This window comes from Microcaecilia unicolor, chromosome 8, assembly GCF_901765095.1.
Source record: "Microcaecilia unicolor chromosome 8, aMicUni1.1, whole genome shotgun sequence".
NCBI lineage: Eukaryota > Metazoa > Chordata > Amphibia > Gymnophiona > Siphonopidae > Microcaecilia > Microcaecilia unicolor.
In genome coordinates this window covers 14,154,227-14,178,498 of record NC_044038.1, presented here as the reverse complement: position 1 = coordinate 14,178,498, position 24,272 = coordinate 14,154,227, and the positions used below count along the sequence as shown (strand labels likewise).

The following is a 24,272-nucleotide window of genomic DNA, read 5'->3' as shown; positions in this document are numbered from 1 at the left end:
AGAAAACGGTATGCGTGCTGCTTTAAACCTGCTCCGGAAGCCCTTCTGTCTCCTACAGCTTCCCGATCTACGCGGGAACAAGAAGCTGAAGGACAGAGAAAGGCTTCCGGGGCAGGCCTAAAAGCAGCGTGCTTACTGCTTTCTCACAGAAGCTGCCGGCGGCTCGGGGGATTGGAGGACTCGGGAAGGGGAGAGCGATACCGATTGCCACGGGGCTACAAGGAGAGAAAGAGAGATGCCGCTGCAGCTGCACCTCTCAGTCGGGGGAGGGGGATGCCAGGCAAGAAAAATGGGGTAGCAATCCAGAGGCTTTCCACTCAGGTGGCAGCTCGTTCGGGAGGTTGATGCCCCTCCTCACCCCACCCCCCCACCCCCAAACTATGCCCATGATTTTACTCCAGATAGTAATCTGCTTACTGGCACTGAATATCAGTGATACCCAGATAACTTGCTTCTCCGCCTTTGACCACTCCCGCACTGTCTGGATAGTGTCAGGGTAGGAAGTAAAGATTTTCAGCATCATTATCAGGATGACACTGCTGAAAATCAGTAGCAGGTCCCAGTGAGAAGCACTAATCTGGAAAGGAGGAGCTTCTGAATAGCGACCCCTTGGATCTCTTTAAAACCGAGGCTCTCTTCGCGTGGAATTGTGTTTCTGTGTGTTCTTTCACCCCGTGGAAGCACGTGAAGTCTTTCCTTTCTATCTCATGGCATATGCAGGTCCGCGGCTCGTGACTTCACTGATCATGAGGAAGAGAAGCATCTTTGGATTTATAATTCATAAAACTTGCATTTCTTATCTATGTTTAACCTCTCTGGGCTGGGCTTGTCTTGTTGCCTTAAATCCAGGTTTCGTTCATATTTTTAAAATGGAATCAGAGTCAATGCTACTCATATTGTATGTTTCTGAAAGCTTCCTTGAAAAATGGTTGTTCGAACAAGACAGATCCCCTTAAGCAACCTCACAACACACTTGTACCAGGCAATTGCGCACACTGGGTGTCCTGATTCACTGACATCGACTAACTATAGAACAATGATACTTCCGTCTTATCAGGAGGAAAAGAAAGCAGGAAATTTAGTGCCGTCACAAGTCCAAATTTGGTCCCTTCCTCCTCCTCCTGTGAGATCTTTCCTGGTTGAGTAAGTGATTAATGTTAATTGAAACACAGGGTCTAGATTGCATTGCTTTATATCATAAAGCTGAGGCTTTTTGCTGGTTTTCTCCTCACTAGGTTGGAGTGGTGGGTGATGAGGAAGAGTGGCTGAGTCTTTACGAGACTGAGACTGATTCTGAAGCCCAGATGCTGGAGATCCCAAACCTCACCCCATACACTTATTACAGGTGAGTCAGGGGTTCTAAATATATAACAGTGAAGCCCTTTTACTTCATGAGCGTCTGATGCACTTTACAGCCACATTATAGCCTACGTGGAGGGGCATTTTCGAACGGGGATGCCCTTCTCTAGGGGCGCCCATCTCTAAGGACGTCCTGGCGAAGGGGCGGGGAAACTCGTATTATTGAAACAAGATGGGCGTCCATCTTTCATTATGATAATACGGTGGGGGACGCCCAAATCTCAACATTTAGGTCGACCTTAGAGATGGTCGTCCCCGGTTTTCGGCCATAATGGAAACCGAGGACGCCCATCTCAAAAACGACCAAATCCAAGGCATTTGGTCGTGGGAGGAGCCAGCATTCGTAGTGCACTGGTCCCCCTCACATGCCAGGACTCCAGCTGGGCACCCTAGGGGGCACTGCAGTGGACTTCAGAAATTGCTCCCAGGTGCATAGCTCCCTTACCTTGTGTGCTGAACCCCCCAACCCCCCCCCCCAAAAAAAAAAAAAACACTCCCCACATCTGTACACCACTACCATAGCTCTAAGGGGTGAAGAGAGGCACTTGTGGGTACAGTGGGTTTTGGGTGGGTTTTGAAGGGTTCACATTTACCACCATGTGTAGCAGGTGGAGAGGGGGTGGGCCTGGGTCGGCCTGCCTGAAGTGCACTGCACCCACTAAAAACTGCTCCAGGGACCTGCATACTGCTGTGATGGAGCTGGGTATGACATTTGAGGCTGGCATAGAGGCTGGCAAAAAATGTTTAAAAAATTTTTTTTGGGGTGGGAGGGGGTTGGTGAGCACTGGGGGAGTAAGAGGAGGTCATCCCCAATTCACTCCAGTGGTCATCTGGGCAGTTCAGGCACCTTTTCGAGGCTTGGTCGTGAAAAATAATGTACCAAGTAAAGTCAGCCAAATGGTCGTCAGGGACGCCCTTCTTTTTTCCATTATCGGCCAAGGATGCCCATCTCTTAATCATGCCCCAGTCCCGCTTTCGCTACAGCGCCGACACGCCCCCGTGAACTTTGGTCATCCCCACGATGGAAAGCAGTTGAGGACGCAAAAAATCGATTTTCGATTATGCCGACCCTGAGAGAAGGACGCCCATCTCCCGATTTGTGTCAGAAGATGGGCGCCCTTCCCCTGTAAATGTAAAATGTACATATCAAAGTAGAGAAGCCAACATTTTTCAACTGAATTTTAAACTCCTCAAGAGCTTTTCCCATTTGGAGTAGATAACCAAACTGCCTTTTATAGAATAGCGCTTAGCACCGATTCCAGCGCTCAACGTTAGGCACGAGGCCTTAAGTCTGGTGAAACCTGGTGTAAATCCTCACGTTCAACTGATGGCAGTTGGACGTGCAAGTGTGACCCTTTTCTATAACACTGTCCCTAAACTTTGGAAATGCACCTTTTTCATAGCACATAAGACAATTTAGACACACAGTGTTACAGAACCACATGCAAATCCTCATTAGTGCCAATTAACATCAATAATTGTTGACGACTTGTTAACTAATTCGTTTGCACGCAGATCTGAGATCTGTGTTCAAATGTAGGTTCCATTTACAGAATCTGCTTAATATTTTTGTTTCTGTTCAGCATCTACGGGGTAGTTGTATAACAGGGTATCCTAGAAGCCACACCGATTCTCGGTGCGGCAAATGAGAGGAAGCCCATTCAGTTCCTATGGGCTTCTTTTCATTTGCTGCGTAGGAATCGCTAGCGCAGCCAGGGCCACCGAGAGGGGGGGCAGGGGGGACAAAATTCCCCAGGCCCGGGCCTCCAAGGGGGGCCCAGCGCTGGGGTCTGTCCTGCTCCCAGGCCACCGGTGCTGCAGTCCCCGGTCTCACCTGCCTGCCCTCAGCTCCGCCGACAGCCCCTCTCCGCCCGCCACCGGGCCCCCTACATTCAAATCAGCAGCACCTCACCTCCATGTGAAAGCGGCAGATCGCCTCCCCTCGGGCCTTCCATCACTGAGTCCCGCCCTCATCTGATGCAACTTCCTGTTTCCACGAGGGCGGGGCACAGTGAGGGAGGGCCCGAAGGGAGGCGATCTGCTGCTTTCACACGGAGGTGAGGGGCTGCCGATTTGAATGCAGGGGGCCCGGTGGCGGACGGAGGGGGGCTGTCGATGGGGGTGGGTGGGTGGAGATTGGGGACTGCAGCGCCGGCGACCTGAGATCAGGAGAGGGAGGTGACAGGGGCAGCCTTGGCCCGGGCCCGGCTCAGTCTCCCGGCGGCCCTGAGCACGGCTTTGTAAAAGAAGCCCTAAGTGAGCAGGAAGGCACTTATTTTGGCACTCTTTAGTAAAGACACATTGACTTTATAAAATACGAGTGCAAATCCAGAAGCAATAGTGCCTAGATTGAAGGCAAACAGTGCACCTGCCTAGTGCACACTATTTTTTATGCACACAATTCAAGTTCTTTAATGCTGTGTATTTGCTCACCAACTCTTCCTGTTAGTTGCTTCACCTTTGCTTTTTGTTTTAAAGTCATTTAACTTAACGCTTGAGAGCCCGCGCTCACCCTCTTTTTAACGTGACGTTTCAGATTCCGACTGAGAAAGGAAAATATTGTAGGCGCAAGTCCTTTTAGCCAGCCATCTCGTGTGATGCAGACACTGCAGGCTCCTCCAGACGTCGCACCAGGAAGTGTCACCATGCACACTGCTAGTGAAACAAGCCTGTGGATCCGTTGGGTGGTAAGTGTTGCAGCCAAAAAAAAAAAAAAAATTGCTATTAGCAACATGAGCTTTCCAAATCAGAGAAATTATTTCTTGTCTGATTCTTTAGTTGTATTTTTTTTCAAGAAGCTTTTTTCTGGGTAAGGTACCTCTTGATCCCTTGGCGATGTGGATGGGTCTGCCCTCTGTTTTGACTCGTTTGATATTGTGGACCCGATATTCAAAAGGTTTTAGCTGGACAGAATAGGCTGCTGCTCAGTTAGAGGTCCTTTTACTAAGGTGCGCCGAAAAATGTCCTGCGCTGTATTGGGTACGCACAGGTCCATTTTTCAGCGCGCCTTCAAAAATGTTAAAATTGGTGCACGTCCATTTTGGGCCTGAGACCTTACTGCCACCCGTTGACTTAGCGGTAAGGTCTCACTCATTAACTGGGCGGTAATCATCAGCGTGTGTTCACTGTTGATTACCGCCCAGTTAGCGCCACGTGATAGAAAATAAAAACTATTTTCTGCGTGTGTATTAGATGTGCGTAAAAAATGGAAGTACCGCCCGGGGCACGCCATAGCCAGGTGGCAGTTCCAAATTGACGCACGTTGGAAACTCGTAGGCGCCTACGCACCTTAGCGAAAGGGCCTCCTAAACCCTACAGAACTGGCCATCTGGCAATATTCAGCAGCACTTGAGTGAGTGGTGCCACTGAATATGGCCTGCGACTGCTCAGGCACTGTCTGGTTAGTGGGTTCAAGGAATCAGCAGGGCAAGCGATCCACAAAATCCAAAATGGTAGTGCAGTGAAGCAGATCACAAAAGCAGTGGCGTTCCTAGGTCGGCTGCCACCCGGGGCGGATCGCCGCTGCGCACCCCCCTCCCCATGTGCAGCGGCGTCCGTCCCCCCAGGGTGCAGCACGACACACACCCCCGGCGCGATGACACCCCCCCCCCCAGGTGCATTCTTAGCTGCATAGAGCAGCCGCGCAGCTGTCGGCTCCGCTGGCTCCCTCTGCTGCGGAACAGGAAGTAACCTGTTCCGGGGCAGAGGGAGCAGGGAACCAGCGGAGCCGACAGGCGCACTGCTGCTCTCTGCACCCCTCCAGCAGTGTGCACCCGGGGCGGACCACCTCCACCGCCCCGCCCTTGCTACGCCACTACACAAAAGAAGACTTTTTAAAACACTTTATTCTTGTGAGATCTAGAACTAAGAAGATCCTCACCTGAATAAAGTGTTTTAAAAGGATTTTTCCTTCTGTGATCTGCTGCTTGGCACTGCTGGGGCGGAGCCAAAACTTAACTGATATTCAGTCTGCTAAGAGATGACATAAGCACATAAAGTTAGGACAGCAAAAGGGCTTTTCTAACGTTATCCACGAAGCTAAGTGGGCACTAGTCTGAATATCGGCCAGTGCCTAATTCATTTCTGCACGACCACACATAACCTGAATATTCAGTGGCCCAGTATTAACTTTGTGGGGTTAATTCCACCTGCAGCCATAAGGAGCTTAAAAACTGCAGACCGCCACAGGCAGAATATCTAACTTTATGTTTCTTTATACATGGGCTATAGCAAATTCTTCCAAAGTTTCCTAATCGCACGACTATGGGAACAAAAGTCACACATCTGGTCAGCTCTATTGCTGTAGCCCCGGAGGAGTGACCTATGCAGTTACTGAGAAATATCCTTTCTGGTTACTGAACTGCCCACAAATAGGACTCTGTGTAATGATAGTTAGATGTTTGGTCCATTCCTGGTTCCTTGTTTGTTGGAGGTCAGGCATGTGTCTCAGGTGAATTCCTCGGCCTCCAGAGGACTGCATCATTCTTTTTTGCTTCTGTCAGGCAATTTATGAATAGGGAAGTCTAGCACCGCAGAGTCTTTGATAAGGGTAAGCCATTAAGAGAAAGAGAGTAGATAAAAACAAGGGACCCGATATTCAAAACGATTTGTGGGCATGAGAGACTCCTGCTAGATTAAACCATGCTCAGCGGGCCAGTCATCAGTAGTCAGTGACATGTAACCAAGGCAGTGCCACTGAATGTTGACACTAACCAGCCATCCTAACACCAGGCAGGAGAGGGGCTTTCCAGGAGTGGAGGGGAGGAGACAGGAGTCATGCGGGTGCCGGCAATATTCACTGATAGTCTCCACAAAACTAACCGGGCATGTAAGACCACATAAATATCAATCCTGACTTTGCCTGATTAGCTATGCAGGTGCGAGGCACTGAATATTGGTCGGCACACACATTACTTCTGGGAGTGATCTGAAGTGCTGTATCTCCCCTCCCACTCTCCACCCTCCCTCCCCGGAAGAGCACTGCTATCCCCCTCCCACCTGCTGGAAGAGCATCTGACCCACCCCAACTTCAGGATACCTTGCGTCCAGGTTCCTCCGGACATGTGCTCTTATTCAGGGGACTGTTGGGGGTCTGGGTGTTTTTTTTCCAGCATGCCCATTTGTCCGGGTTTCTGGGTAGGCGGGCTGGCCTCCCCCTGAGCATCAAGGGGCTCTCCCCGAATGTACCTTAACACACTCTGGTGGTCTAGTGGCCTTTCGGGGCAAGAAAGAACCTCACTCTTTCCTGCCTTCTGCCGCTGACCTGATTGCTGTTCCAATAGTCAGTTTGCCCCTGCTCCCACTTCATAATGGCTTCCACGACCGATAGCAGTAAACTCATAGCATTTCACAAGAGGGCGTGGACGTCGCTCCTGCTGTTTCTCTACTACACCACCAGGGATCGGAAACGGAGGCCCTGGGTGGGAGAATCCTTGATGGGGGTCAGAGGATCTTCTATGGGGAAGGGAGTGGGAATTGGATTGGGGAGGTTGGACCTGGCCAGATATCCCTATCCAGGCTCGGCAGATATTCAGCTGGAACCCGCATAACAGCCCGGTATCTTGACATAGCCCGGCATTGAATATTGGGGCTTAATTTTGCCCGCAGTAGTAACTGTTTAAAAATATGCTGACCGCCACCAGCTGAACATTGATCTGAGGGGTTTGTTGTCTTCCATTTTGTATGACACAGGGGTCTAACCTCTAGAGAAAATTTTTCAGAACTCCCATCAAAGTACTACCATTGAACTGAACTAAATACAAAATAAGAAATGAGCAAGTAATATGATTTATTTTATCTTTTTAGTGCCCCTTTTATCAAGCTGCAGCAAAAGGGGGCGGCATCGGCATGTAGTTTTGATTCACGCCGAGGCCTCCTTTTACCGCAGCTGGTAAAAGGGTAGCCTTTCTTTTCTGGAGGAAGTGGCCTTGCGGCAAGTAAAGCACTTACCACGTGATCATCTTTTTTTTTGGGGGGGGGGGGAGCCCTTACTGCCACCCATTGAGGTGGCGGTAAGGGCTCCAGTGCTAACCTAGCGGTAACCGGGCAGGGCGCAGCTCTGCCCAATTACCGCCGGGTACACCCCGGCGCAACAAAAATAAATATTTTTTTGTAGCGCCAGATATGACAGCACGCTGGGGGTGGGAAGTACCGCCGGGCTGCTGCGGTAGCCCAGTGACATTTCCTGTTTAGCGAGTGGTAAACCTGCGTTGGGCTTACCGCCGCTTTGCAAAAGGGGCCCTTAATGCATAAGAAATGGTAAAAGAAATTATTCTCTACAAGACATTATGATAATGTATGTATGTTATAATCCAATTATCACTCAGGAACCTGCATGCAATACCATAATGTATTCTTCCTTACCATGTATGTACGCACATGGTATATATATAGACCATGAACTGTTCCATGTATGTTATGTTCCATCTATGTTACTATGTATGTACGCACCTTAATGCAACACCATTTGTAATTCTGTTACCCGGAAATGGCAACCGCCATTACGGCAAATGTAAGCCACATTGAGCCTGCAAATTGGTGGGAAAATGTGGGATACAAATGCTACAAATAAATAAATACCGTATTTTTCGGACTACTTTTTTCCCCCAAAATTTGGGAGGAAAATGGGGGGTGCGTCTTATAGTCCGAAAGTAGCGTTTTTTGACCTCCGTTCCGTACTTACAGGATTCCATGTTCCCTGGTGATCTAGTGATGTCGGGGCAGGAAAGAGCCCCCTCTTTCCTGCCCATCGCGCTGCTCTCCGTGCTTCTCAATGCTTTCCGACGGTCTCGGCGATATTCAAAATGGCCGCCGAGATTCTCGGCGACCATTTTGAATCTCGCCGAGACCGTCGGAAAGCATTGAGAAGCACGGAGAGCAGCGCGATGGGCAGGAAAGAGGGGGCTCTTTCCTGCCCCGACGTCACTAGACCACCAGGGAACACGGAATCCTGTAAGTATGGGACGGAGGTCCAAAACCCGGACAAGACGCACCGGAGCACCTAGGTTTTAGAGGAGGGAAAGAGGAAAATTTTTTTTTTCCTATTTCCCTCCTCTAAAACCTAGGTGCGTCTTATGGTCCGGTGCGTCTTATAGTCCGAAAAATACGGTAAATAAATAAGTACAACTCAGAACATAAGAAAGACATTGTATAAAGCTGAACATCAAAACCATGCAAAAGCTGCTTGGAAACAAAAACACTCACTGAGCCGATCCTCTCACCTTGTCGGTACAACAATTTCTTTTAGCAGCTCGGTGCGGTACTGATATTCTGTGTGTTCACTAGTTCTCCCTTGTTGCTGCTTATTGCCAGCCACTTCCTGATTCACAGTACAATGGAAACCCTGAATCGGTGGGCTACAGGATTAAATACTGGCCAGCAGATCTGCAGGGCCCACCACTGACGCAGGTGATAAGCGACCGGCTGGAAAGAGATTATACTATCGAGGATTTGGAAGAATGGGTGGAATATGAGCTACAGATTCAAGCATTCAATGCCATTGGACCAGGTCCATGGAGTGAGTTAGTTAAAGGTCGCACACGGGAATCAGGTAAGGAAAGAACAACGTTTTTTTTACTGGCAAGCCGCTTTGATATGTCTTATTTTCTTGAAAGGAAAATGTTTTCTTCAGGTTTTTTTTTATTAATTTTCTGATTTAATTCATTGACTGAGGGAGAGAAATTGTCTGGGTTCAGGACGCTGGTACAGAGAACCTTAATGTTAAAGGTGGAAACATCAGAGGTGTCGGGATAAATGAAGTGCATTGTGCTTTCTGTATTACAGCAACCTAGGCATTAGTTTATAAATTGCCATAACTTAATTGCCTGCAATTGGATTTAGTGGATTTAGGAACAAGATAAATTTTCAAAGCCTTAGCTGGGAACTACAGAGTCAAATCTATGGTTATATAGAAACAGATAAATTGACAGCCGATAAAGACCATATGGCCTATCCAATTTGCCCAACCATATCTTCTGCTCAGTTTTACAATCAGATTGGTGCTTGTCCATTCAGAATAAAAAAAGAAAACAACTCTGTTACATCTCAACATCATGTCACTAGTCCTCACAGTTTGAATATCAAGTCTACTGAATTAATTTGCCTAATAAAGTCACAAATCCATCTAGCTTCTAGGACAGACTCCATTAGGTTTTAGCCAGCCAGTTTTCAAGTGCCATTAACCAGATATATGCCAGTGAGCGGGATATTCAGTGGCAGTGGACTTTTACTGCCGCTGCCGGCGTTCAACCCAGATATTCAATGCCGGGCCATTTCCGGCAACCGGCATTGAATATCTGGGCTTTTCAACGCCGGCTAGCACATGACTGCTTTAGTCAATATTCAGGCTTAACCAGTCATGGCTTAACAGGCAAAGGTAGACCTGCCTTTAATCGGACTTATATGGCTGCTACGCCTGGCCAATTAAGTTCCGAATATCAGGACTTAACCGGAATGCCCCTATTATTGCTGACTTTATTTTCAGTGCTAACTGGGCCTTTTTTTGAGTGGCAATAAACAGTTAAATGCTGCTGCAAATGACCAGTGTTCCAGCCCTCCCTGAACCTTGGTGGGGGGGATCGCAGGGGGAGGACAGGAGGTCCAGCAGACCTCCAGGCCCCCTGTCGCTCGTGGGCGGGGGGGAGGTTGGTCACCCACTGGGCCACCAGGGACTGTTTTGGAAATGTTGAGGGGAGTGGGGGGGGGGAATCATCGGGGGGACCGGAGGTCCACCGGACCTCCAGCCCCCATTGCTCAGGGCAGGGGTAGTTGGGGCCTGGTGGTCCCATGGACCTCCAGTCCCTGTGTTTGATAGGTTTGGGCTTTTGACAGCCCAGACCTGTCAAACAAGTGTGAGAGGATTGTGCTGAGCGCATGCTTAGGCATAGTTCTCCCGCACTTCTACCCCATGATCAGAGATTAATTGCGTGCTTAAATTTGCATGCAGTTATGTCTGATCATAGGTCTAATAATGTCCCGTGCTGTTCCAGCACTATTTTTGGAGCGCTGTTTGGAACAGTGCAGGGTTTTGATCATCTACTTGCAAATGTGGGCCCTAGAGGCAATTAGCACCCGCGTTAGTGAGCGCAGAATGCTCCGAGGCTCTAGCGCAGAGGACAACATGCACCAAAGATTAGTGTAAATAGCACTGAGGTCATTTCCTATTTCCTCCCAATGCTCAGACAGTGCACAAAATAAAGCCACTCTTACCACTGAAAAATAACGCCAGCTCAGAGGATGTCTCATGATTCTTTCTTTAAAATCTGCAAATTTTTATATAATTTGGAAGCAGAAAGAAGTCCTTGCAAGCCCCTAAGCACTGGTAGTGAGAGATGAATGTGTGTGAATCAGAGCAAACTCAGAAGTGAAAACACATATTGGCTCCTGTTTCCTGCATTTAAATATAAGCCTTCCAAGTTAAAAAAAACAAACAAACCTCAAATGCTTATATTTTTATAGGTGCAGAGAGAAGACGCAAATTGGTGCTTCACTTTTGGGTTTGCCAGGTGCATGCGCACAGGAGGCAAGTTTACCGCAAAACTCTTCTGCATATGCACCAAGCACGTTCCCCCTTGCTTTCGCTTTTACAGCACACATATAATTTGAATACCATTTCCTTTGAGCATTGGTGAGCTAGGTTTCTGCGTTGTTGGCTTATCGGGGTAGTTCTGAACGTCGGCCTATGAGGGAGGATGGTTTTCAGACTGTCGCTTTGTGGAGTATAATTGTATAACAGGGCATCTGGTTTAAGAGGTTAAGTAGAGAGGTGTGGTAGCCGTGTTAGTCCACTTTTAAAGATAATAATAGAAATAAAACAAAATAAAACATGGAAAAGAAAATAAGATGATACCTTTTTTATTGGACATAACAATATATTTCTTGATTAGCTTTCGAAGGTTGCCCTTGTTCGTCAGATCGGAAATAAGCAAATGTTGGTAGATGACAGTATATACAAGTGAAACATCAAAGCATTTCAGTGACAGTCTAACAGGGTGGGGGTGGATAGTGAGAGACCAGGAGATATGCATGGAAACATCAAAGCATTTCAGTGACAGTTAAGTAGGTTAAGTAGACACCTACTTAGGTGCTAATATATAAAGACAAGAAACACCTACTTGTCTTTGTAAAATACTAGTGTAAATGGTAGAAATTGCAGGGCAGGTGTAAATGGCCACTCTTAAGTGTGCATGTAGAATGCTGGGTATTATTAGGAAAGGTATGGAGAACAGGTGAGAGGATGTTATAATGCCGTTGTATCGCTCCATGGTGCGTCCACACCTTGAGTATTGTGTTCAATTCTGGTCGCTGCATCTCAAGAAAGATATAGTAGAACTAGAAAAGGTGCAGCGAAGGGCGACGAAAATGATAGCAGGGATGGGACGACTTCCCTATGAAGAAAGACTAAGGAGGCTAGGGCTATACAGCTTGGAGAAGAGACGGCTGAGGGGAGACATGATAGAGGTATATAAAATAATGAGGAGTGGAACAGGTGGATGTGAAGCGTCTGTTCACGCTTTCCAAAAATACTAGGACTAGGGGGCATGCGATGAAACTACAGTGTAGTAAATTTAAAACAAATAAGAGAAAATGTTTCTTCACCCAGCGCGTAATTAAACTCTGGAATTCGTTGCCGGAGAACGTGGTGAAGGCGGTTAGCTTGGCAGAGTTTAAAAAGTATTTGGACGGTTTCCTAAAGGACAAGTCCATAGACCGCTACTAAATGGACTTGGGAAAAATCCACAATTCCAGGAATAACATGTATAGAATGTTTGTACGTTTGGGAAGCTTGCCAGGGGCCCTTGACCTGGATTGGCCGCTGTCGGGGGATAGGATGCTGGGCTCGATGGACCTTTGGCCTTTTCTCAGTATGGCATTACTTATGTACTTATGCATTGCTTTCAGATTCTACGCTTCACCCCTGTACGTAACTACTGCCAGTGTATACCAGGTGCATAGCCAGATCTCAATTTGAGTGGGGGGTGCTGAACCCAAAGTGGGGGGTCAAATTTTGTCCCACCTCTCTGCTGCTCTGCGCCCTCACCGCAACCCCGCATACCTGGGCTGGCGGGGGTTCCCAAGCCCCACGCACATTAGCCTTCCTCTAGCGATGTTCACTGCCACGCTGCCTAATCTTCTTCTTCACCCCCACCCCCCATGTATATGCTCAGTTTTAATGAAATTGAGCATGGGAGAAACCTCACACATGCTCAATTTCACTAAAACTGAGCATGCGTGCATGTGAGTGGGGTTGGAACAGGGCAGAGAGCGTAGTGGCGAACATCGCTGGAGGAAGGCTTCTGTTGGCGGCGCTTGGGGACCCCCACCAGCCAACCAGCAGACTTTGGGAGGCCTGAATCCAATTTGGGGGGGCCCAGGCCCCCAAGGCCCCCATAGCTATACCACTGGTGTACACACCATCATGTCATGATGTCACCTTTACACTGGTCAGTATTTTGTAAGAGGCCATTTCTGTGTGTCTGTAGCCACATATGCATGATAATGACTTCATGAAATTCCCTCTTAGCTGTTCACCTGCATAAATGGGCTTTCAAAGATACCTGCTTCCTGGTTAGTATTTAAACCAATGTTGCCTAATTAAACGGTCTCTGCCATTTCTCTGCTCATTTCCTAGGGCAGAGGTCCCCAAACAATTCCTCATAAGTCTTCTTTCTATTCTGCCCATTACTGAATCTGCCATGCAAAGATGTTTTCATGTGCAGCAGCAGTAATCGCAACAAGGCTGGCAGGGTTCCCAGGTTGTACCAGCCAAAGAAGACAATCATTCAAGGGCATAGTGACAAACTCAGAAAACTCCGAGGGTAGTCTCCCCTGCCCAGCAAACTTCAGTGGGCAGCTTCTCCACCCCATATGCACTTCTGATGTATTTATTTAGTGCATTTGTATCCCACATTTTCCCACCTATTTGCAAGCTCAATGTGGCTTACATAGTACAGTAGTGGCAGTCACCAATACCGGCATGAACAAATACAAAGTGAGGTTATAACAGAATAATGATCAGGATTGATAGACACATTGGGGGTCATAAGGGGAAGAGTAGGTTATGTCCAGTACAAGCATTTATATTGTTGTGTTGCGGGGTTAAGGCATTTAGGTTGGGTCGTTTGAGTATGCCTTTTTGAACAGGTTAGTCTTTAGGGAAGATTAGGTGGTCGTATGTTGTTTTCACGACGGTCGGTAGTGCGTTCCAAGTTGTGTGCTTATATAAGAGAAGCTGGATGCATAGGTTGATTTGTATTTGAGTCCTTTGCAGCTTGGGTGGTGGAGATTTAGGTATGTTCGTGTTGATTTTGTTGTGTTTCTGGTTGGTAGGTCTAACCATGTGCCTGTTCTCTTGAACAATTTGGGGAGCCCTATCCCAGGACATCCTCATCCTACTGTAAACATAAAAAACGTTTGTTGTCACCTGCAAAAGGTTCTGTTCTTCCTCCTTCAGTTTATTCCTAAAAATGTTAAATAAGAACAGTGCTACTAGCAGCCTACGGGGGCCCTACTGCCACATTATTCTAATTGGAGTGCAATCATGATTGATATCTTGAAACCTCATCTTCCATAAATTGATAAAAGCATCTTGTGTGCTATGGTGTCATGGTCTTACCATGACTTCCGGATCAGCACCAGACCCCACGCTTAGATGAAGAGTTGAGCCCGCCCCCCACCATCCCATGAGGCATCGTTGGGGCCACGCCAGTGCGTGCAAGACCCGAAGTGATGTCAGACGCCTGGTAGGGCACTTGACTCCTTCAGACCAGGGTTTGGCGCTTTCACATCGTTAGCCACCCTAGATGCTACACTCTTCTGTGGGTCCTGAGATGCCTTCTTCTTTTCTACTTGGCACAGTTTGCTTCGCTGTGTGGGTTCCTCAGAAGCATTACACTTCAGTATATGAATGGGTTCCTGTGAAATCGCAAGCTTCTATGTGTGAGTGGGTTCCTGTGAAACCACTAGTTTCTGCATATGAGTGGGTTCCTGTGTAGCTACTAGCTTTTGTATGTGAGTGGCAGGGGCGTAGCTAGGTGGGGCCACAGGGGCATGGGCCGCCACAGATTTAGCCCTGGCCCCCTCTACTTTTGACCTCCCCCTGCCGCCAACCCTCTCCCACCACTTTTGATCCTGCCGCCGCCCCTCCCTGCCACTTTCAATCCCCCCTCCCTCCACCACCAGGTACCTTTGCTGGCGGGGTTCCCCAACCTCCGCCAGACGAAGTTTTCTTCAGCACCGGTCTCTGGCACCTTCTCTGATCTGTTTCTGTCAGTCCTGACTCCCGACGTACAGCATGCACATCCTGTATGTAGTCCCATGCAGGACGGGCAAGCAGGACGTTAGGAATCAGAAACAGATCAGTGAAAGCAGAAGACTTTGGCTGGCAGGGGTTGGGGACCCCCGCCAGCAAAGGTACCTGGTGGCAGTGGTGGGAGGGGAGTCGGCGGCGGCAGGGGGGGTTTGAAAGTGGTGGTGGGGGGTCGGCGACTGGGGGAGGCAGGCTAAACTGTGCCCCCCACCTCGGGCTCTCGACCCCCTCCCGCCAAGGTCTGGCTATGCCCCCGGTGAGTGGGTTCCTGTGTAGCCACTAGCTTCAATATGTGAGTGGTTTCCTGTGTAGCCGCTTACTTCAGTGTATGAGTCGGTTCCTGTGAAGCCGCTTACTTCAGTGTATGAGTCGGTGCCTGTGTAGCCGCTAAACTTCAGTGTATGAGTCGGTTCCTGTGAAGCCGCTTACTTCAGTGTATGAGTCGGTTCCTGTGAAGCCGCTTACGTCACTGTATTGAGTCTGTTCCTGTGTAGCCGCTAGCTTCTATGTGTGAGTGGAATCCTGTGAAGCTCCTGTGTCTGTTCCTGAATCAGAGGGGATAAGCTATTCTCCTTTTCTCTGTTTACGCCTGTTTCCTGCCCCTCCTTTTCTGAGGTGCTAATCTTCGCTGGTCACGTTGGCCTACAGACCTGAGACCACCAGTCTATCATAGTTTTCTAGGAGCCAAGGGCTCACTTCTTCAGCTGACATAACATATGGTGTCAAAAGCTTTAGAGCAATCCAGATGAAATGAAGCACTTGTTAGTTTGTTTGAAATTCTGTCGGTATACCATTACCTCCTGGCACATTATGAACAAAGATTAGGAAGTTCTCTAGCAATTTACCTGCTCCCAATTACACAAAATGATTGTTTGAAATGTTGGTTTTATTCTGGCTGGTGTCGCAGTTCACATGACTGTTCTGTAATGCTGGCAGGCATTCATCTGCATCCCGCGATCAGTAAATAATTCAAAGTCTGCTAGAGAAACAGACAAACATGGTATAGTAGGTTAAGATTAAAAAGGCATTATCAGGAGTTTGGGCCTTCTGGAGCTTCTAGAAATACTTAATTTTTGTTATTGCATGTTAATTAAATAGGAACACTATTGCTAACAGTGTTTAACTGGCATCAAGGAATTTATCTATTGAAAGTTAAAAAGCAATGTGGCTGCTATTAATAGATGGCAATTAAAAGCTCAGTAAAGATACATGAAGTCCCAGTTAGAATCAGCAGACATTTTAATCTGTGCAATCAGTATCCTAGGAATGGGCAACATCTCCAGTTTCAAATTGGAGAAAAAAGTGTTACAACATCATAAGCTGAAGTAAATCTCTTTAGACCGGGATTGTGTGGAAGGCTTGTCTCCGATTTCCTATATCTTGTGTTTAAGGTTGCCAGCAGGCTCCACTGTCTCAGTGGTTTTACTGAACTGGAACTGTGGACTTGCAGTCTTTGGTAATACAGTATGGTGCTCATTTACAAAAAATAGAAAAACATCTCAAAAGCGGCAGGTGGACGGTTTTCTTGCAAAAAAAAAAGTCTATGTTGCAATTTTCGAAACTCAGAATTGTGATGCTTTACTCTACAGTTCATCTAAATCACAAGAGAGTATGTTGGAGACGTGTTTTGCGTGGGACTTGGGCGGGCTTAAAAATCTGGACTTTTTCAGCGATAATACTACTACTACTACTTATCATTTCTAAAGCACTACTAGACATACGCAGCGCTGTACACTTGAACATGAAGAGACAGTTCCTGCTCGACAGAGCTTACAATCTAATTAGGACAGACAAAGAGTAGCAAGATTCCGGAATCCCAAAGAGTAGCAAGATTCTAGAATCCCAAAGAGCAGCAAGATTCCGGAATCCCAAAGACTACTACTACTACTTATCATTTCTATAGCGCTACTAGATGTACGCTGCGCTGTACACTTGGAACATGAAGAGACAGTCCCTGCTCGACAGAGCTTACAATCTAATTAGGACAGACAAAGAGTAGCAAGATTCCGGAATCCCAAAGAGTAGCAAGATTCTAGAATCCCAAAGAGCAGCAAGATTCCGGAATCCCAAAGACTACTACTACTACTTATCATTTCTATAGCGCTACTAGATGTACGCTGCGCTGTACACTTGGAACATGAAGAGACAGTCCCTGCTCGACAGAGCTTACAATCTTATTAGGACAGACAGACAAACAGGACAAACAAGAGATAAGGGAATATTAAAGTGAGGATGATAAAATAAGGGTTCTGAACAAAGTGAATAAGGGTTAGGAGTTAAAAGCAGCATCAAAAAGTTGGGCTTTTAGCTTAGATTTGAAGACAGCCAGAGATGGAGCTTGACGTACTGGCTCAGGAAGTCTATTCCAGGCATATGGTACAGCAACATAAAAGGAACGGAGTCTGGAGTGAGCTGTGGAGGAGAAGGGTACAGATAAGAGAGATTTACCCAGTGAACGGAGTTCCCGGGGAGGAATGTAGGGAGAGATGAGAGTGGAGAGGTACCGAGGAGCTGCAGAGTGAATGCACTTATAGGTCAATAAGAGGAGTTTGAACTGTATGCGGAAACGGATAGGAAGCCAATAAAGTGACTTGAGGAGAGGGCTAATATGAGCATAACGACACTGGCGGAATATTAGTCGTGCAGTAGAATTTTGAACAGATTGAAGAGGAGAAAAAAAGTTCCAGGGCAAAAAAGAAATACGTTTTTATCTAGACCTGTTTCAATCATGACTGAGTCATAAAAAGGTGCCCTAACTGACCAGCTGATCTCTGGAGGGATTAAGGCATGAGCTCCCTTAATCCCCCAGGGGGTCTTTTACTAAAGCTTAGCTTGAGTTATCTGCAGCGGGGCCCATTTTATTCCTATGGGCCCTGCTGCAGATAGCTCGAGCTAAGCTTTAGTAAAAGACCCCTCCAGTCTTACTGACCCCCTCTCCCACCTCCCAAAGATACGACAGTGACAATGACAATAGATGCCAGGCTCTATGACAGCTCCAGCTATTATGGCCATTCCTAAGAAAACAACAAACACGTGGATGGAGTAGCCTAGTGGTCAGTGCAGTGTTTTTATAGCGGTTTTGAAGTTCAGCATGAGTAGCGAGAGAGAGTGAATTCCAAAAGTGTGGCACCTAGTGAATTCCAATTGGGGGGATTTTAGGCCAGGAAGCACCAAACGATGGTCATTAATAGACCAGAGAAGACGGAGTTTGTGTGTGTGGAGGGGGGGGGGGGGGGGGAGTATGGAATGGTTAAAGTCTTCAAATAGTGGGGAAGGCCGAGTCTATGTTCCTTGAAAGTAAGTATGAATAATTTGAATATCATCCGCCACTCATTAGGGAGCCAGTGATAACTTGCGGAAAAGCGGAGACACCTGGTCAGACTAAGTTCCGAGCATGGCGCCCTAATTGCGTGCGTATATGGCTTATGCGTAAATCTCATTCTGCCCCTTAGTTGTGTTCGCACCATCTGCTCCATCTGGCTTTGTGAACCCCCCTCCCCCACCCAAAGTTAAAAAAGCAGATGAAAACAGCAACTAAACTTCATAGGCAAAGCTGCATTATTGATGCAGCCCCTTTGTGTATAAGGAATTAGTAATCTGGTAGTATCCAAAATTGTATCGGTCAGTAAAATTGAAATCCAGGTCAGGTAACCATGATTTAGTGTTCTGCTAATCACATTTCATGGTGCTAAAGGTGTCTTGACTGAAAATGTGCGGAAAACAGCATCATTCCCTCATTTTTCAGTCACATTATTAGGAGAGCAATAATCAAACTTAGCCCTGTTGGTGCACATGCTGTGAGTAATTTTTGCCCATAATGGCAGCCTACCTTTGCTTTGATTATTACCCATTCAAAGATCACCCTGCATGTTGTTCAGTCCCCTGCCCCCCTTCTGGCTCAAAGGCTGCCTCTTCACAATGCAGGGAACATTAAGTACATTGTAGGATAATCTGCATATTTTTTTTTCCCTGGACTGAGGGTGAGCAGTTCCTTAGGTAAAATGCTATTTTTACCCATGAAAATGGTTTTCATTATTAACTTCCCTATGTAAAGAGAGAGAGAGATTGATAGGTATGATTTACATTCTACAATTTCTTGATATAAACTCAGCTTCACGTACTTTATTCATTGTCATTGTGTGACCCCAGGCAAAGGGTTATGGAGTGGCCCCTGGAATAATTCAGCCGGACAAGGTATATATAAGTGTGAAAGTAAATGTTTTTATTCACCTGAGCCCTGGGACTTGTTCCCTCACAGGACAGGAACATCAGATGCAACCATTTCTCTTATTTAGTAACAGTCTCGAGTAGGCCTTTGGCTAGCAGCAGTGTTGCCAGGTGGAAAATTTTTTTCCCACCCAATCCAGCATAAAAGCCGGCCAAAACCCGCCCAAACTCAAACCCCGCCCCTGACACCCCCACCCCCGCGTCATCACCCCCGCCGTCACCGCCCCCGCCTCCCACGTCATCGGCCCCGCCTCCCACGTCATCGGCCCCGCCCCAAACGTCACTAACCCCACCCAAACACGTCACTAACCCCGCCCCCCGCGGCCGAAAAAGCCGCCCAAAAAACCGCCCTGAAGCCCAAAAAGCAGCCCAAAAAACCGCAACCCGCCGCGGGCAAAAATTTCCCGTGGCGGGTTGCGGAAAACCGGCCAATTGGGCGGGAAAACCGCCCATCTGGCAACCCTGGCTAGCAGGCCAAGCAGTCTGTGGCTGGTGGGGCTGCCTCGCCCCGAACACATCCTGTAAGTTCTCAGGTCTTCTGAAACTCCGGTCTGGCCCCAGCCAGACCTCAGCAAGGCTTGTAAGTCTTAACAAGAGACAAAGTTGTCTTTCCTCAGCCAGCACTGCAGTGGACTTCATTAAATGCTCCCAGGAACATAGCTCCCTTACCTTGTGTGCTGAGTCCCCCAAAACCCACTACCCACCACTGTACACCACTACCATAGCCCTTACGGGTGACGAGGGCACCTAGATGTGGGTACAGTGGGTTTTGGAGGGCTCACATTTACCACCACAAGTGTAACAGGTAGGGGGGGGGGGAATGGGCCTGGGTCCGCCTGCCTGAAGTGCACTGCACCCACTAAAACTGCTCCAGGGACCTGCATACTGCTGTGATGGACCTGAGTATGACATCTGAGGTTGGCATAGAGGCTGGCACAAAAGATTTTTAAAGATGGTTTTTTTGAGGGTGGGAGGGGGTTAGTGACCACTGGGGGGAGTAAGGGGAGATGATCCCCGATTCTCTCCGGTGGTCATCTGGTCAGTTCGGGCACCATTTTGTGGCTTAGTCGTAAGAAAAACAGGACCAGGTAAAGTAGTCCAAGTGCTCGTCAGGGTCAAGAACACCCATGTGTTAGGCACGCCTAAGTCCCGCCTTCGCTACGTCTCCGACACGCCCCCGTGAACTTTGGTCGTCCCGACGGAAAGCAGTTGGGGACACCCAAAATCGCCTTTCGATTATGCCAATTTGGGCAACCCTGTGAGAAGGACACCCATCTTCTGATTTGTATCGAAAATAAGCCTGATAGAACATAGTAGATGACGGCAGAGAAAGACCTGTACAGTCCATACAGTCTGCCCAACAAGATAAACTCATATGTGCTACTTTATGTGTATACCTGACCTTGATTTGTATCTGCCATTTTCAGGGCACAGACTGTAGAAGTCTGCCCAGCACTAGCCCCACCACCCAACCACTAGCCCCACCCCCCCACTACCGGTGCTGCCACCCAATCTCTGCTAAGCTTCTGAGGATCCATTCCTTCTGAACAGGATTCCTTTATGTTTATCCCACACATTTTTGAATTCCGTTACCGTTTTCATCTCCACCACCTCCCACGGGAGGGCATTCCAAGTATCCACCACTCTCTCCGTGAAAAAACACTTCCTGACATTTTTCTTGAGTCTGCCCCCCTTCAATCTCATTTCATGTCCTCTAGTTCTACCGCCTTCCCATCTCCGGAAAAGGCATGATCACTTACTCCAGCCCTAGGGCTTGTGACCTGGATTGGCCACTGTTGGAGGCAGGATATTGGACTAGATGGACCTTCAGAAAACCACGCAGTCAGTGGCAGGGCTTTGAGACGCTGACACTGTCACTCTGCATACCAGAGGCGTAGCCAGATAGCCAATTTTGGGAGGGCCCTCCAGTTTGCTCTTCTCTCCACCCCTCCCTGCCCACAAACCCCAAATATTAAATGCTTGAGCTGGTGGGGTCCCTAAACTCTGCCAGCTGAAGGTTTCCTCCTACTATTTGAGCAGCCAGCACACTTCCAAATGGCAGCCGGCAGCACTTGCCTCAAATTGATGCTGCTGCTGCAGTGGCATAGCCACAGGTGGGCCAAGGCCCATCCAGTTAGGGCTCAGGCCCACCCAACAGTAGCACACGTTTAGCGGTAGCTGTTAGGGATCCCAAGCTCCGCCAGCTGAAGACTTCATCCTGATGGTAACAAAAACGCTGCTGTCCACGATACTGGCACCTGCGCATTCTCAGTTTTCAGCGCATGCCTGCTGCAGGCTGCCAAGGTGGAGAGAAGCATTGTCCCGCCAGCAGAGATATTTTTTGGTGGGGGGGGGGAGAGAGAGAACACTTGGTGCCCACCCACTTCTTGCCTAGGCCCACCCAAAATCTGCTGTCTGGCTACGCCCCTGTTGGCAGGCCATGCATGCTCAGTGCTTTTGCATGTGTGAAAACTGAGCATGTGCAGAAGGGCCGGTCTTAGCGTCAGCTCGAGGCAAGTGCTGCTGGCTGACATTTGGAAGAGCACTGGCTGCCCAAGGACAGAAAATCTTCAGCTGGCAAGGTCTGGAAATACCCACCAACTATAGTAAGAGTGTCACAATTTTGGGTGGGCCTGAGTCCAAAGTGGGTGGGCCCTGGCCCACCCAGGCCCACTGTGGCTACGCCACTGCTGCGTACATACAGTTCTTGCACATGAACTGAGCATGCACAAGGACTGAGTACGCATGGGGTGCCAGCATCACTGGATTGGAGTCCTGCTGCTGATGGCTACAGTTTTCTGAATAGGGTTAGTGGGCAGCTAAGTCTTTTATCTGGTGGGACTTTGGGGATCCTTGCCAGCTATAGGAATAGTGAGCTTCTACTGGGTAGGCCTGAGGGGAAAGTGATTGATTCAAGGCCCTCCCAAAACCACCTGATAATACGCCTTCTGCCTCTATAATACTACTACTACTACTTAACATTTCTAGAGCGCTACTAGGGTTACGCAGCGCTGTACAGTTTAACAATGAAAGACAGTCCCTGCTCAAAGGAGCTTACAATCTAAAGGGCGAAATGTCAAGTTGGGACAGTCTATATTTCTGAATAGTATAGTGGTTAGGAGCCAAAGGCATCCACAGACTTGAGCCAAGAAGGAAAGCCAAGTGTGGTACTGCACAGCACTGCCACGAAACCATTGGGCCAGCCCATCACTCTCATATTTAAAACAAGATATAGTCTGGGCCTTGTTTTAGGCTGACAATCACCCTGAGATCCATAGTTCCGCCCAAGAGAGAAGTGACACGGGAGAGGTGGAGCCAGAAGAGCAGGAACTAAGAAGTATAACAGCTCAGGGCACAGCTAGGTTAAGGAAGCCCAGAGGGAAACAGTGATGCCCCACTGCATATGCCTGCACCACCTGTGTATGAACTGCAACTTCTACAGTCACTTAGGCAAAGTTTGACTTAGAACCTTACAATTTGGTATCTTTGACCCAGCTGGTCACAGGCCAACCTCACTGAACTGCTAACAATTGTACTGGTAACTCTGGGGAGCCAGACCAGAACCCAGCAGCGTATGTTGCGTGCAGAGCCGCCGAGAGGAGGGGGGTGGGGGAGGCAAGATTTCCCGGGCCCAGCACCGGTGATCGAGAGACTTCTCTGCTGTCCATGCGTCCTCCTTTTTGCTGCATCCCACCTATCTGGAAACAGGAAATTACTTCACAGGAGGCGGGACACGGCAGGAAGAAGGATCCACGGCCAACAGAGCAGTTTTTCTCGATCACGAGGGGGAGGGGGAGCAGCAGCGGCAGGGTCCTGAAGATTGTTTCTTCTGGGCCCAGCTTTGTCTCTCGGCAGCCCTGGTTGCATGCTGTGTCCGTGCAAGAGCAGGCCATGGAAAGATCCTCTTGTTTGAAAGGACTAGATTTTGTGTTCACTTTTCTTCCCCACCTGTGAATTGAACAGGACCCCCCCCCCCCCCCCTACCTGACACCTTCAATAAAATAATATTTTGTTCGCCATAGTGGAGGAGTGGCCTAGTGGTTAGGGTGGTGGACTTTGGTCCTGGGGAACTGAGGAACTGAGTTCGATTCCTGGCACAGGCAGCTCCTTGTGACTCTGGGCAAGTCACTTAACCCTCCATTGCCCGCCGCATTGAGCCTGCCATGAGTGGGAAAGTGCAGGGTACAAATGTAACATAAATAAAAATAACCCACTGCGTGGCTCCAGTTTATCCTGGCTCCAGGGCCTGTCCTCGTTCACGTTATCACAGTCTCTAACTGTTCCAATACATAATAAAGGAAACTACTGCAACAGTTTTATTGTCTGACGACAACATGCCATAACAGCTCAGCCCTTTCAAGCTGGTGAGCACTAGAATGATACTGTAGGCAGCAATTCATTATCTAAAATTTCAGACCATGTTTAAAGGAAGAATATAACATAGCCTTACAATACCCTGAACAGAGCTGGGGTCTCTTTTTAGCAATTCATTTATTCATCTTCAGTTTGGCTCCTATACGGCTCTTTGAAATCTTAGGCCTTAGCATTATCTTACGGAAGCATGCTTTCAGTGTTCTTTTAAAATAATTCTTAACATGCAATGGCTAATACTTCCTATGAAGTAGAACATCCCATAAAGAAATGGACAGACAGTGGTAGAGGAATTAATTTATACAAGCATTCATCAAAACAAAGACTTTCATTTCTTTCTTTCTTTAATTGCCAGCTTTGCATATTTTTACCTGGAAATTGAATTTGGTCATGAAACTGTCCATGCAGGATTGCTAACTGACTCCCACTTTGCCCAATATTGTTGATTCAAAACTTATTATTTGGCTTAGGTAAACAGAAATCAAAACTCTAAGCCCCTACGTGAACTGGCTAAACCCAGGACTTGATCAACCCAGTAGGGCACAACTGAAGCCAATTGGCAAGTCTATGCCCATGAGTGATAGAATCTTGATGAAGTTGAATGACTTGCCTGTCATTCCCCTACCCCACTTGACAGGTTGCTATAGTTACAACTGAACAGGGCAAGATATAGATTCCAAGCATTTCCCATCTTTGGAGAGAGGCTATGCTCTCAATGCCTTCAGGTGTCAGGGGAGGACATGTTTCCAGTAGTCTCAGAAGCCAGACTCTGACCCCCACCCCCCCCAGCGGAAACCTTTAGTTGTATCCTGAAAACCAAGCAATGTAAGAAATCAGCAGTCCAAGAGTCCGCTCTACAGTACCTGCTTTTCTGCCTATGAAACTGGTAAGAAAAAAAAATAGTGAGGTAGATATTCAGAAGGATTTAACTGGGTAAGAAGGCTCTTACCTGGTTAAATTCTGCTGACCAGCCCCAGAACACACATTCAGTGGCATTTAACCATCTTGC

General features: G+C 47.9%; 1 protein-coding gene across 1 annotated transcript in view; it reads left to right on the top strand.

Moving 5' to 3' along the window:
* SDK1 (sidekick cell adhesion molecule 1) overlaps positions 1-24,272 on the top strand; it is a 734,579-nt gene that overhangs the window by 508,251 nt on the left and 202,056 nt on the right. Inside the window, exons 23-25 of the mRNA XM_030212035.1 lie at positions 1,236-1,345; positions 3,896-4,046; positions 8,671-8,908. Coding sequence (XP_030067895.1) covers positions 1,236-1,345; positions 3,896-4,046; positions 8,671-8,908 — 499 coding nt within the window. The remainder of the gene's footprint in view (positions 1-1,235; positions 1,346-3,895; positions 4,047-8,670; positions 8,909-24,272) is intronic.